The sequence below is a fragment of the Agelaius tricolor genome, unplaced genomic scaffold (genome assembly GCF_023055355.1).
Source record: "Agelaius tricolor isolate 1412-34295 unplaced genomic scaffold, bAgeTri1.0.p SCAF_4, whole genome shotgun sequence".
Classification (NCBI taxonomy): domain Eukaryota; kingdom Metazoa; phylum Chordata; class Aves; order Passeriformes; family Icteridae; genus Agelaius; species Agelaius tricolor.
The window spans coordinates 4,030,954-4,045,963 of NW_027269264.1; the positions used below are offsets into that span (position 1 = coordinate 4,030,954).

At 35.7% G+C, this 15,010-nt stretch overlaps 1 protein-coding gene across 2 annotated transcripts in view; it reads left to right on the forward strand.

Moving 5' to 3' along the window:
* The window catches only part of DTWD2 (DTW domain containing 2), a 71,788-nt gene that overhangs the window by 17,466 nt on the left and 39,312 nt on the right, over positions 1–15,010 (forward strand). For both annotated transcript variants that reach the window (XM_071424392.1, XM_071424391.1), the window contains exons 2-3: positions 10,712–10,802; positions 14,216–14,310. In XM_071424392.1, coding sequence (XP_071280493.1) covers positions 10,712–10,802; positions 14,216–14,310 — 186 coding nt within the window. The remainder of the gene's footprint in view (positions 1–10,711; positions 10,803–14,215; positions 14,311–15,010) is intronic.

Sequence of the window (15,010 nt, forward strand, 5' to 3'; positions counted from 1 at the left end):
ATTGTTTACCTTATAAAAGCAGCATCTTTCAGTATCTGGAAAATGCTTTAGAACGGCTTAATGAATTTGATGCCTGGTTAAATAAAAGAGATACTCTGTATTCTGTAAAAATAAACATATTTTAAAGAAATAACTTTTTACTGTTAAGTAACAGGTATGCTGTTTTAAAATACATTATTTTGTTACATTATATCAGGAAACTGACTACTTTTTAATAAGATAGATGCTAGATCAGAAGCAGTGTATTTGGCAGAACTGCTGTTCTTCATAAAAAGGACACTAGAGTGCAGTGTGGCATTTAAAGTGCTCTCACAGCTAAGTGGCATCAGGAAGTCTGAACAGAACATTGCACACGGCCTTTTTGGTATTGTTTTATATTGATGAGTTATACTGAAGTTTTTTGAGTGTCTAAATACAGCTCCATTCTACTACCATCTATGGCAGAAATGAATATTATACTAGAATACTTTTATTGACTATTCTATTTCATATTTAACCATTTTCCCCATACAGTTTATTTGTCATATACTCTAGTAACTGTGTTTTTGCTTGCATTCAGTTAGACTGCAGAATCTTTCTTTTAACAGGAATATCTATTCTTTAAAGGAGTTTTGTCTGATAGACATTATCTACTTTCATGTTAATGCTAAATATCATTTAGGAAGGGAATACTGTTTGTGCTCTGTTTTACCATAATAAATTATAACAATACCTTCATTTAATAGGGTTTAAGAATTTTTTTTGAAAGGAGTAAAGGTTAAATTCATAGCTGTAAGTGACAGGATATAGCATTGTTGTGTGGATTGAGAGACATAAGAATTTAGCTCTTGTAACTTCTGAAATATGTGTGGGGACTGATCCTGCTTTCATTAAAAATCGACTACAGAATTCCCTTGACTTCATTTGGTGCAGAAGTGAGCTTTTAATTTAGCTCCCTTTTTTTATCTGCTTGTTTCAAACTAGGACTCAGATGTGGTTTTGTTATTAAAAAATAAAGTATATATTTCAATAGGTTCTGTGTTTAAAATACTATAGTGAAGTTGCATTAGAGACCTATATTTCAAATGTGGAATGACCTATTCCTTTTGTGGACATAGAAAGGGCAGTTTTATTGAAACTTGGTCAAAGTGTTTTGAAGATACTGTTGCTCATGTAATTCAAATTTAAAACTGAAAACACCCCATAAGCTGTGAAATAGAAATATAGTGTTAGAAGTTCTTATTCTTGGATGGATAGATTTTTGCAATATTACCCTTAATGAAAAGTTGATTAATAAACTTTTTTGATCAATAAACAAGAAATAACGAAACAACAGTGCAGGAAGGTTTTAGGTAAATTTAACTTGAGATTTGTAGACTGCATTTATGCATCTTCAGTTGCTGTTTGAGCCCCTCACTGCACCTGGAATGTAGTGTCAGTGGCTCCTGTTAACAGTGTCTTAATCTCAGCTTCCCTGTCTCACTAAATAAGTTTTAATTATGAACCTTTATTATACATGGGGTGCTAAAGAACCTGTGTTCCCTCACAGCAAGCTACCAGACTGAGAAGAAGAGGGAGAGTCAGCCACAGTTTCTGAGATTCATGTGCAGAGGGGCTCTTTGTGCAGGCATGCGAGGGACTACCAAGCCTACCAGACCCAAGATGATGGTGCTGTAGTCTTGAAAATGTTCTCTTTTTATTTATTTATTTATTTATTTATTTATTTATTTATTTATTTAAAATTTTTCCTCTTTCTTGCTTGGATTGGTGGGCTCCTCTCTTCCCTGGGAAATTCAGGACTTTTTCATGAGATGTTTTGGTTACACAGTCTTTCTGCTTTGTCTTTTCTTGCGGTAGCATCTGAGCTCATGAAACAGATTGAGAATTATAAGCTGGCAATGTAAGACTTGAGTTTAACTTCTTAATGTCTCAATGGCACACTTTAAATGCCATTATTGCTTCACCTTCTTCAACAGATTTAAAGCTCTGCTAGCTGTCTGGGATCAAGCTTGTCAGGGTGCCAGGTATTTTGCCAGACTGTAGAGCCAAGATGCATGAAAATGTCAACAATCTCAGGCTCATTAGTTTTTGTCTTTCCTGGCCTTTCTGTAATGACTGCAGTGCTGCATAAGCTAAATACTATTTTATTTATTTACTCCTATTAGTTCCAGTGGAAACCACAGCCAACTTTAATGCAAACAGTTAAGCTGCAGAAAGAATGTTCTGCTATTGATTTGTTAATTTAAGTTATTTACAAAGAAAGCTGCCTGCCAAAGTCTGCTTTCTTGTTAAAAGTTCAGAAAATGATACAGTGTGGATATTTTTTCTTTTCTTCTTTGCACCTTTTGTCTTCTAAAGCACTAGAAGATACTTGTTGCATTGGATATGTTTTGATTAGGCTTGTAAAGCTGCTGTGAACATACCAGGCTGAAAAAAAAATCCCAAGCTAACTTGTTTGTCCTTTATTTATGATTTAATTGGTCAGGCAGAAAGGTTATTTGCCTTGGGAAATGGACACATGAGAACACAACACAATTGAAAAGTCTTTAACAAGGTTTGTGCTGCCTTTGTCCACATTTTTGAAATATATTGATTTTTCTCTGCATACTTTCAGCATAAAAATATGCAGAAGGTCACTCATTAAGGATAGCATACTCTTACAGGGTTCATACACATGCTGTACTAAAGAATCTACTAATTTGGTTGGGTAACCTGTTGATTCCTATTGTAGTGTCAAAGTCTAAAGGAAATATCCAAATTAAATTAAAATTCTTCCAGTATAATTGCATGTCACTGCAGTGTTATAAACTTCTCCATAAAAGCCACTTCACCCATAATAGGTAATTCTCCAGACACTATGTCTTCAATATGTGCTGCTGCTACTACTACTGATGATGAGGATAAAAATCTCTTGTACTATTTACTTCGTGTTGAAAACCACTGTGAAAAATATGGTTATGCAAAACAGAAGTTCGAAATGATGCATAAGCTACCAGATACTTGGAAGGAAGTACTTTTCTTCATTAATTTTAGATTTTTTTTTTTTTTACAAATAGACATTTTCTAAAGAGAAATGTAAGCATCTATTTATGTATGTATGTTTATTTGCCTAATTTCTGAATAACTGCACTAACTGATGTAGTTTTCAAAGAAATAGGAAGGTTTTCTTTAATGAGAACTCAGAGCTTGTAATGAACTAAGTAAGTGACTGCTTCTGTCTCTTAATTCTGGAAAGTTGCCTTTTTAGTCTTAAATCTAGGGAAATAACATCTTGCAATCTTTGTAAGTAGGGCTTTTAAAATATATTGCTATAGTTGTTCCAATCCAGATCAGTTGAACTTTGACTGAAAATCATTACAAGCTGATCGTTGTTTGGTGCTGAAGAAGAAATGAGTTAGTGATGTAATCCTGTTTCTAGTAGCTGGCTGTCAATTGCTGAAAATTTAGCTGTTTTTGAGATACATGTGTTGCTTTTTTTCCCCCCAGTAGGAGCTCAGGACATAATCCCTGAAATATATTGGGTTGCTCTGAAAATAAATGTTAAAATGAAACCACATATAGTCTTTGTTCTTGTTTTCAACACTTATCTCGCTGAGCTTTATGTTCTCCTGCTGAGTGTAGGAGCTGGATAATGGTCTGTTGCTTTTTTTTTTTTTTTTTTTTTAATGGTGATTTGTGCCAGTAAACCATACTCAGAGCAAATGGGTCAAACATGAAGTTCTGTGGTGGAGAGCTAAATAATGAATAGCAGGTGCCTGGGGATCATCATAAATACTGGGCACCTGTAGAATGATATTTGTGGCTGATAGGAATAGTGGTTTAGTGATTTTCTGAACTCAAAAGCGTATCTTCATGCTTTAGTAACTTTTGACAATGGACAGCTTTTTATTGCTGTGAATTTCTCCTCCTGCCCATTATGTGATGCAACATAGCTGTTCATGAAACAGATGTAAATAAGTGTTTCTTTTTGCCCTTAGTCTCTGCTGGTATTCTTTGATGCCTCTGTGAATTAACTACCTTATTCTTTGCTCAGGTTTTCTGAAGTCCAGTGCTCTGGGCGAGGCCCAGGACTGTTTCAAATTTACAAGACAGCAAAGTTTTCAAATTGGTTGACTATGATGGAAAATCAGTGTTTTGCACCAGTGGCTTTCCAGTAGAGTGGAAAACAGAAAGAAGGGCAAGGGATGTATCTTCTCCCCATATCATGTAGGAGCAGGAGAACTGCTAAGAGTACCAACTCTCAGCAGTTCTCCTGCTCTGACATGGAATCTGAGTAATCTACAAGAAATCTAAGTGCTAGGAAATAGTTCTGTGATCTCCTAGCTGCTCACTAGTACTGTGTGCTTTGTTGAGAGGCAGGGAGATGACTCTGTCTTCCTGTCCCCATTCTGAACCTATTTCTGTACCTCTTCTCTGAAGTATCTCTGACCTCATCCCATTGCCTTTTCCCTTTGCTGTATCCCTTGACCATGTTAGTTCCAGTGGGATTATAGGGCAGTTCAAAGGCAGTTTTTGTCTAAAAATACTGCGTTGCTTTTTGAACACCTCTTTGTACTGTGACCAAGTTTGCTGTGTGATAGTACCTTGTGGCAAGAAGAACAGATGCTATGTTATATCAACTGTACAGCTATGAGGAAAGTTCTCTGGAAATGAACTTTCGTTGAATACAATGGTAACCTCTGTTTAATTGGTAAATTTTATGGTCTTGTTGGTTTGGAAGTTTGTGATACTGCCTTAAATGTCTTCTGGTACAAAATGGTAAATTTAATCTGGAGTATTTTAATGAATTTAATATTTAGTACTGCAGTGGCTTTTCCTGGAACTAGATAGAAAAGTTTTGGAACCCGTACCAGAATATATTACAGGTTTAAAGTGTAAAAGGAGCAAGATCTATAAGTTAAAAGAGATAAAATAAGGTTTGAATTAGATCTTAGGAATAAATTCTTTTCTATAAGGGTAGTGAGTCGCTGGAACAGCTGTTCCAGAGGAGCTGTGGGTGATGCATCTCTGGAAGTGTTCAAGGGCAGAACAGGGCTTTGAGCAGCCTGATCCTGGAAGGTGTCCCTGACTATGTCTGGGCAGTTGGAATGAGATGATCTCAAAAATCTTTTCCAACTGAGGCCATTCTGCAGTTGATCCACTGATACTGTTAGTCTAAATGATTGTTTCTAGGAGGATGCCTTTTTTTCCTGGCTGGTACTCTGAAACAGTAAAAGGAGGAAGCTGATAGTCATATGGTATTGTATGAAGTCCTGACATTCAAACTCAGGGGCTTCAAGCTCTTCAACACAGTGAACTTTTGATGTGTATTGGAAAATGATCTGCAAAATGGAGAGATACCAAAGGACTCCATAGCTCTCTCATGATGTCATGAGATCTGTGGTAGAATGTTTCATATGAATTAAAATAAGATCAGCTGAATTAGTTTATTTCTGTGTTCTGTTGCTTAAAGTTGCTGTCTTTATTGTATTGAAAAGGTAACAAAAGCTTTTGTGCAGGATAACTAAATTTTCTTTAAATAGTTACCTTTTTACACCTGAAGACAATTTATTTGCAAAATAGATTATTCATATTGTTGGGTAACAGAAAAAAAAAAATTCCATTATTGTGTGTAATCTTTTCCTTGAACAAAAGATTTTCACTGTGATTTGTATTGGATATTTTTCCTGTGCATACACTTTTAAGTGTATGTTTTTACTCTGGGAACAGAGATATGTTCCATTAAATTCACTGGTTGCACTATTAAAAAACTAAAATACTGAAACAAAAGCAACCCATATATCTGTTTTATTTAAAACTTCTTTTGGGAAGCAAAAAATTGGCAATATGCCTTTTTTATTTTTTAAGTTTTCTTTTTCTTTTTTTTTCTTTGTCAGGAAGCTGGTGTTATACAGATTATCAAGTGGAAAAAGAAGTGCTCTATTATTGTTCTTGGTGCTCCCTCCACCTCTGTTTCTGATACTATGTTTTATGTGGCTATTGACTCCTAATGAAGTTCGTAGGGATTTAATTTTACGTTTTTATGCCTCATGACCAGTGACTTACTAAATTTTTTAAAAGAGACAGGAGGAAGAAATGAAAGTTGGAATACAATAAAGTCAGAGTAATGTTCTGTGCCTGATTTTTCTCAAGAAACCACATTAAAAATAAGGCTTGAAATTTTGCTTGATTAAAGAATGTCCACAATAAGCCTAGAAGAAACCCAGACAGTGCTGATGACATGAGAAATTACTTCAGGTATTTTTGATCTGGCTTCTCCAGCACTCAGAGTACACACCAGAGGTTTGTGTAGCATCATAAAAATGTTTTGTGTTTAATTATTAGTAACACTTTACAATTGATGTGCATTTTTGAGAACTGCCTGGCATTTAACTGCTGTTTGCATGGGATTATTTATTGAAAGTTTGTACTATTGAATATGATGTCATATTAACTTCAGATGGTGTTTTTCTTCTGAATGTTGGGTTAGATTTGTTTCTTCCTAAATGCATAAGTTTATACATATCTATGTGTAAGGTCTGTGTATAAGATCTTCTTATCTACAGATATTTATATTCTATATTCTTTTATGCTTCCTTTATAACTGTAGTGTTAAGGTGGATAATGCAAAATGTTAAATAAATGTTTAGATTTTGTTTGTCCTCTAACATAAAGGTAGCAAAAGTAGCATTAGTTTTCAAATTTTAAAAAATACCTGGGCTTCTCCTTTTAAACTTCACCCCTCACCCCAGCTTTGTAAAACTCCTGAATGTTGTTTTAATGCATGGGAGTAATGGACTTGTGTCAGTATAAAGCATACCTAATAGTGTTAGTATAAAACAAACATATAGTAACTTTGTGGCTTTTCTTCAGATTTTTCAGGTGGGTTTTGACCTTGAAACCCTTGGTGTTTTGACAAAAACAGTAGAGAAATCTAATTTACTTGAAGCAGCCATTTGTGTTTTGGCAGGCATGTTTTTTGGAAAATACAGTCTGGGGCCTGACCTTGGCAATATGTGGTGGAACATGAATATGTTGCTACAAGTGTTAGTAGTTAATAAACATCAGCTTCTTCCTTATTTTAATATTGGAAGCATTGTTTCTAGAACATGTGCTTGGCACACTTAACCTCTGTATGTTTCCATACAAATGTCTACAAATGCTGAGCATAAGATTGCAACTTTGTTAGTTTTTGCTTACTTTGGGTTCAAATCCTTGAATAATTTACTGTAGTTTTCTGACTATGGGTGTATGAATACACTAACTTGCATTCACAGAATGATGCTTGTTTTCAGAAGAAGCCTTTGGACATGTAGCAGGGTAAAGTTCTGAAGCAAGTTGCAGTAAAATAATACAGAGACTTGGAAAAAATTCCAGAATTAGCTCACTGTTTCCCAGACTATGGCATATTTACTTTTGGAGTATCTCTGCCCAGAAACTAGTAATCACACTAAATCTGTTACCACAGTCCCCTGTTCAGATTCAGTTCTTCTGGGAAGGTAAACTTAATGTTATTCTGAGTATCATTCATTGAGATACAAATAATGGAAAGAAAGCTATTAAGTCCGTACATATATGTGGCTGTCTTTTTCATGTGGAACATCTTGCCAAATGTGGAATGATGATTTTTTCTTTTAATCATGCCATTGTGATAGGTTACTTCATCTTAAATTTTAGACTAGAAAAGCTGTAGTGAAAAACAGTTAAGAACCCACTGGGTATCTTTGAGCTGTACTGAAATTGCATACAGGAGAATATCCTGTAAAAATATCCTAAAATTATCCTCTTAAAATCCTAATCCCAACTGATAAACCTTTTGCTTAATATTCTGAACATTACTGCTCCTGCCTAGAGATGCTTGCTACTTTGATCTCCAGAAATGAGAAAAAGATGATGTTCAGTGTTAAAGTTCCTGGTGCTGCTTCTTTTCTGTAACATCAGCTGTGTATGTAGGGCAAGAGTAAAACAGCATCTTTAAACAAAAGAAAAAGACTAAATGTCTTTTCTGCCTAGGTGGCCTTTCTCAGAGCAAAGGCAGCTTTTGTGGGGGTGGAACAGAACTTGGTTTGTTCTGTAGTGCTTCCTGTCCCACAGATGTGGGCTGGTAATGTTGATTTCATGAAGAAATAATGTTGGGGGGGTTTTGTCTCACAATAACTGTTAGGTTCCAAAACAAAATTACAGAAGTAAGTCTTGTGCCCTCAAGATGGGGTTGTAAAAGTGTGTATTCAACATAGTTAGGTACCTAATTGGGTGCTTAAAGTTAAGTGATGTATATGCATATGTAAGTAATTAAATTATATTGGGAAATTCTTAATTTGTCATAGTCTGTGCTCTGCTCCTTACAGATCAAATTATAGGCAGAATTTATTTTTGCAGCTATTTGAAAATACTTACTTTCCAGGTAATTTCTTTATTTTTGTGGGTTTTTTTTTTTTCCTGTGAGATTAACAAGGCCTAAACTATCTCTGAAAAATCCAAACCAGTGTGGAAAATACAAAAAGCATATGCCAAAGGGAGACTTGAAAATAAGTTATATCTAGTGAAATTTGTTATAATTAAACACCCTAAGGTCAGAAATAACTGGGAAGTTCTTTTGTGTGCTTATGAGAGGTAATGAACAGTGTAGCTCATGGGATTGAAGTCAACAGCTAACTGTTCTGGAACAGCTTGCTTTAGTAGATTTTCATGCCTTCATCTCTCTCCAGCAGAAAATGTCATAATGGGGAGACCTTTAACAACTTTCTTGTAAGTGAAACCAGCTGTTGGAGTGAACCAGCTATTGGGGAGAAACCAAGGAGTCACACTTTGTACACACACCTGAGTTTCTGATGTACCTGATGATCAAAAAGAGGATGAACTTTGACTTAACAATCGGGGCACAGGCAAAAAAACAGACGCCACAGTATTTGCTGCTTCTAGGTTATTATCAAAACAGAGATTTCTGTTTAAATTGCTCACATCTGAGAACATTTGGGAAAAAGATAAGGGGATTGCACTGGAGGGCAACCCCATCAGACCTGAAAGTGAGGTTGTTTTCAGTTCATTCATGATGAAGGTCCCTTGGGTAGCCCACTGAATAGTCAGGTTACTGAGTGCTTCATTTTAGGCCTGAAGTCTGACCATTAATACACCAGAATGTGCCAAATTTATGCTGCATTAGCAGCAGGAAAATACCACTACTAGAAGGAAAAACAGGCAGCAGGCTACTGGAGCAGTACACCAGAAGAGTGTATCAGAACAATTTCCTGTTTGTCATTACATTGATTTATTGACTGTGAATCTTTTAGTCTAAATATTTAACATTAGTTTTTCTGGTGCATATTTTGAGAAGTACCAATTCCTTGTTTTGCATCAACATTCCCCCCATCCTCGCTTTGTATTGTGACTGGTGTTGGGTAACCTTTAACTGTATATCCTGTGAGAAGGGAATATCCTCTGTGCCTCAGTTGTTGGGGCTTGAAGTACAGGTTTTAAATTAGCACAGCCTGTCAACTGATAAAGAGATTATCAGTTCTTACTGCCTTTTTATAATGCTGCCATTTACTTTTAAATACTAATGTTTGAATGGGGATCACTTGTACTGGTGTGGATTACTGTAGCATTACTTAGTCCACCTGTCTGGGTGCATGCTCTTGTGAACGAGCAAATTCATTCTCTGTCAGGCTCATCATGAATTTAATCTGAACCTGTCTTCAGAATTCACTTCTTTGAATCACATCTGCTGCAGTGATTCATTGCTTACTGTCTCTCCAGTGTGCTCAACCTATGAACTGTTAACAGTAAAGGTTACAAGGAGGGTGCAGGTGAAATTCTGCTCCAAGTACTTGTCACTGCTGAAAATTCTGACTTTGTATGTTTTAAGCATATAAAGTTTTCTTTGCAGAGATGGTGTGATTTTAATTGATGAATACATGTTGGAGTTTCACTGTTAAGAAAATTCTTCATTTTCCTGAGTAGTTGAATAATCTATGCAAAGAGCTAGAGTGACACCTGCCCATGGATGTGTATGCGAATGTGTGTTTTTCTGCAGTGATGGTTCAATTTCTCTGTGTAAAACTTCAAGCTTACTTCTTTGCTTCTGTTTGTTCTTGATCATTCAGCAGATCAGTTTCATACTAAGCATAAGTTAATTTCTTTAGATACTGTTCTTCAGCTAGTCATTTCAACAGCTTGAAACAGTACACTAAAGAATTTAAAATACATTTTTTCTGACTTAGATTGGATGTTCCTGGTAAGGATTTTTCTGCTTTCATTCTACATGTCTTCAGCATAGATGGAATTATAAAAAAGTAAAATACAGCATGTCTGAGTTTTCATGTGTGTATACATCTAAAATGTTGTATTCTAATCATTCATTATAAATATAAATTGTAAATATTGTCTGTTCTATTATAGATCATCATATTGTTGAAACTAACTTGTTAGGAAAGAAGTAACAGACTTGTCTAATAAGGGTATGGATACTAGTAAGCTGCTCATCTTGAAGATGATGGAAGAATTTTTAGAGTGCTGTAACCCTAACTAAACCACAGGAAGTGTCTGAACACTGTTCTCAAAATGCTGTTTCAATGAAAGTCTTGCCTCTTTATTTTTAGAAGTGAAAGGAGTTTCAAACATAAAATTACATGAGGTTTAATACGATGTGGTTAGGTGAAGTTCTTAGGGAATATGTATTTGTGCAATGTAGTTATATCTTCTTTCACAAGCTGCTGATTATTTTTATTGTTCTCTCACTCCCTTTGCCATGTAGCCGTCCTCAGAAGGTGTGTTTGTGTCCTTTCCTGCCTGTACATCCGCTAAAGGTCTCCACCTGCCTGTATATAATTCAGCATCCAGCAGAGGTGAGTAAGGCTATGGTAACTATGGGACTTGAGCTCTAATCCTAATGCAGCAAATGGTAGGCAGGAGGAAACAGCTGTGCTGTCAGCTCACTGTCATGCTTCAGCCCCAGCCATCAGCTGAGTACCATGCAGTACCACAGTACTTGCCCCTCTGCCAGATGGGATGGGGATGAGAAGCAGAGGGAGAAAATGTAAAACTTTCTGTGAGAGAGATAAGAACAGTTTAATAAATTAAACAAAGTGAAATACAGGAGCAGTAGTACTACTATTACTGCTACTATTAATGATAATAATAGCAACTGATGCATGATACAGTGCTCACCTTCTGCTGGTGCCCAGCCCATCCCTAAGCAGCAATGGCAGGTCCTGACCATCCCCAGTTAAATACTGGGCATGATATTCATGTGAAATAACCATGTTTAGCCCGTTTGAGTCATCTGACCTGGACATGCTCCCTCAAAATTTTTTGTGCAGCTCCTCACTGGCAGAGCGTGAGACACTTGAGAAGTCCTTGGCTTAGGTGAACGCTACTTAATGTGCTGATGTTCTCATTGTTGCTATCAACATTATTCTCATCCTGGATCCAGAACACAGCATTGTATCAGCTACTGGGAAAAAATTAATTATATCTCAGCCAAAACCAGGGCAATCATATAATGATTTTTCCTTTTAAACATCATGACTGAATGCCAGTTCATCTGAGTTGCTATATTTGTTGTTCAGTTCTTCTGAATTATTGTATCTTTGAAATCACACCTTATTTCTGTAACTCCATGCATGCAAGACATCTCAACTGTATAGTCTTACTGGAATTGAAATCTACTTGCCTTTGTACAAATTGTAAGAAAGAAATATCATTGTTATTAAATAACATTAAATAAAATCAACGCACATGGGTGTGACTGGTGGGGTATCTTGTAGGAGGCCAGGAGTTGGACTCAATGATCCTCATGGATCCCCTTCTAACTCAGCATATTCTGTGATTCTGTGAACACTGTGTCTCACAGAGGTGCTAAGAGTTGATCCATGGAGAAATGTATTTTGATTACAGCAGTGGTCTCTTATTGATATTAGTGTTCTGTTAAAATGTGAATTAAGCTATTCAAAGTAGTGATGACTTTGCCTGTTTCCCCAATGAAAAACTATAGCTTCAGAACAGTATGTTTTGGTTTACCAATAGGAGGCTGTACATTGATGTTCTTCTCTTTGGTTGACAATGGCCTAGGGAGGTGTGGATCATAAGGTGTTTAGAAATTGTACCACAGTTACACAGATCTGGGTAGATAATGGGTCTGCAAATCAGACTGTGGAATTCAGAAAACTGTACTCTCATGGTGCAGCTGTTTGCTTGACATTGCACAGCTGTTCAATCAACATGCAAAGTGTAATTTCCTGAAGGAATTTAAACAGAACACAAAAGCTCCAATTTAATAAAGTCTTCTCTTGCAGGGAAATAAAACAGAAGCCATGACATGTTTGGACCCTAAATGGGAAAACTGATTTTTAATGGACTGTGTTTAATAGAAATACTCCTCCATGTTACTTCCTATTTTAAAAGTACCTAAATATACACTGAAGTCACTTGCTGGGAAAAAGAAGTTTAAAAATATGCCAGAGATATTGAATTGGCATTTTAATTGTGTTGAATTCCCTGTTCATGATGAAGAGTATTAGAAAAAGTCTGCAGATTTTTCTGGATTTATACAGCATTCCTGTGTCTGTCTGGAAGGCTATCTACAACTTTTTATTATTTAGCAATCAGAACAGCTGTCTGTTACAATGGGATGCAAGTTTTCTATTACTCTATGTTGCATAATGATAATTTATAGAATAAACTATCCTTTAAACATATAGTAACTATCACTGTGGTAACTATCCAACTATATGAGGGCCCTTGGCTTATCAGAGATGAGTCCTATTAAATGGTGGTCTTAGGAGGTAGTCACAGGTGGTGCTTTTGGTTGCATAACTGCAGAGGCGTACATGACAAAAAATAAGTTCCCTTTGCTGCTCACACTCAAAAGACAATCAGTCTTGAAGGCAGATGAGCCTTTTGGACTGTATCAGGATCAGATAGATCCTTCAGTCTGCCATTGCATTACAGATACACTCTTAACAGTCTGTTTCAAAAATAACCCAATAAACTAACCAGATAGAGAATATCTTTCCCCTGCTGCATGTCAGTCTTAACGGTCATCCCCCACATGCTTCATTGTTGGCTTTGGAAGTCTGCAGTACATTGGATTAAGCCTTCAACTCTGGTCAAATGGTGCTATTGAGACTGGTACTGAGGGAAGATAGTAATGCAGAAAGTCAGGAAAAACATTTGGATTACTGTGACTAATGTCTTCACATTCACACCATCCAGAGGCCAAGCTGCCAGATAGACCTGCACATGTATCAGGTGTTGTCAAAGGGAGAAGAATCACTTGCTGTAGAACAGTGGATCACATGTGAGAAATTGTACTGTTAAACTTCCATTTTGCACAATAGCTACATGAATTATTTAGATTTTTGTTTGTGGAGGAATTCAAGGACAATACAGCCTTCCATGTCAAGGTGTAAATACTTGGTTTCAGATCAGTGTTACTGCATCATTGCTCATCATGAGACTAACTTAAAAACTAAAAATATAGAAATCCAGCATCAGGACTATTGCAAAGGTGATGGAATTATTTTCTCAGTCTGATTTATTTTTTTTTTTCTTTGCATATAGGTAAATATATATATGTATATATATGCCTCTCTCTCTCTCTCTATATATATATATATAGATAGATAGATAGATATAGATATATATATGTATATATATAGATATATACTATAAATATATAAGTAAATAGAATAATTGTGTCATTTTTCCTTTTTCATGCCTGCTGTTATGATCCAGAGATCGGTGGCATGGCTAGGTGTACAAACCCCTTTTTGTCTTACCTTTGTCTTTGATTATTCTTGGAAGTGATTGCAAGTAGGGTGTACTTTTCAAAACCTGAGTGATGTGTGTAACTCAGGACAGAACTCCTAAGCATCTTTCTGTGGAAATTGAGCCCTACCCAGGTTTTCTACTGATCCTGATACTATTTCATTAATGCTAATGCTTTTTTTTGCCCACTGTTTATTATTCAGTGATTTTTCTCTGAAGTTTTGTTACTGTTTTTTATACTGATAGCCTAGTTCAAATTTATGATGATGATCGTAGATTAGTTGAGACTGAGTTCAATATTGTTAATTAAAACAATACAATCTGAAGCATCAAGATAGGGGTTTTTTTCCCTGAAGATTTTTTGTCCTGTTACCTGCTAAAATTTTTTCTCTGTCTGTAGTCAACAGAATTTGATAGAAAATAAAAACATTAATAATTCATAGAAGCCTTTCTTGATTTTATTCAAAAGTAACTTTTCTTTTTTTTACAGGAAAGTCGAGTGTTAAGAACGGTACCTTTGCTAGCAGCTTGTCTCCCTCCAGACAAATGCAAAATTTTGGTTGGTCGACGTTTTAATGAAGACAGGTGAGCAGGATTGCCTGTGCATTTTCTGGTTCTCTGTAAATCATAGGAATATATCTTTCAGTGTCTTTTAAAATAGCCAACAGTGTTCTTAATTTTTATTTCAAGTGTGCACACTCACATTCTGATTTCCGAAGATAGTCAGAAGCACTTGATATTCTTCCTTCAGGTTATAGTCTCAGTTCTGCGCTCTTGGAGTGTTCACATGGCTACTTTCAAACTCTTATCTGTTTCCAGTTCTGTTCTTTCCTCATACTAGGTCTGTCTTGCTATTCTGTTTTGTTCTTTTTTGATTTGCTTTATCTGACTAACCATTTGGTGTCACTGAAGTAAAACTAATAGTTTTTACTCAGGTGTGGGAAATTGAGAAAGCAGCCTCGTTGTGAGGCTTGTTTAAAACTCTTTAAAATTTAAAAAAAGAAATATTAATTTTCTTCTTCCTCCTCTTAAAATTAATCATAAGAAAGCATAGCTCTCAGAAATTTTAAATTATTTTTTCTAATATTCTGAGACATTGGAAAATATTGCTTTTCCATATAGCGTCTTTAATCTTCATTAGATGAAGCTAAATCTTAGAAACCAGGTCTTGGTACAAATGCCAGTGAAGCTTTACTACATACATTTTTAATAAAGCAAATAGAAAGTGTGAATACTTAAAAAGGAAATTAATTCTCAAATTGAGTTGAATCCTTAGAGGAACTTC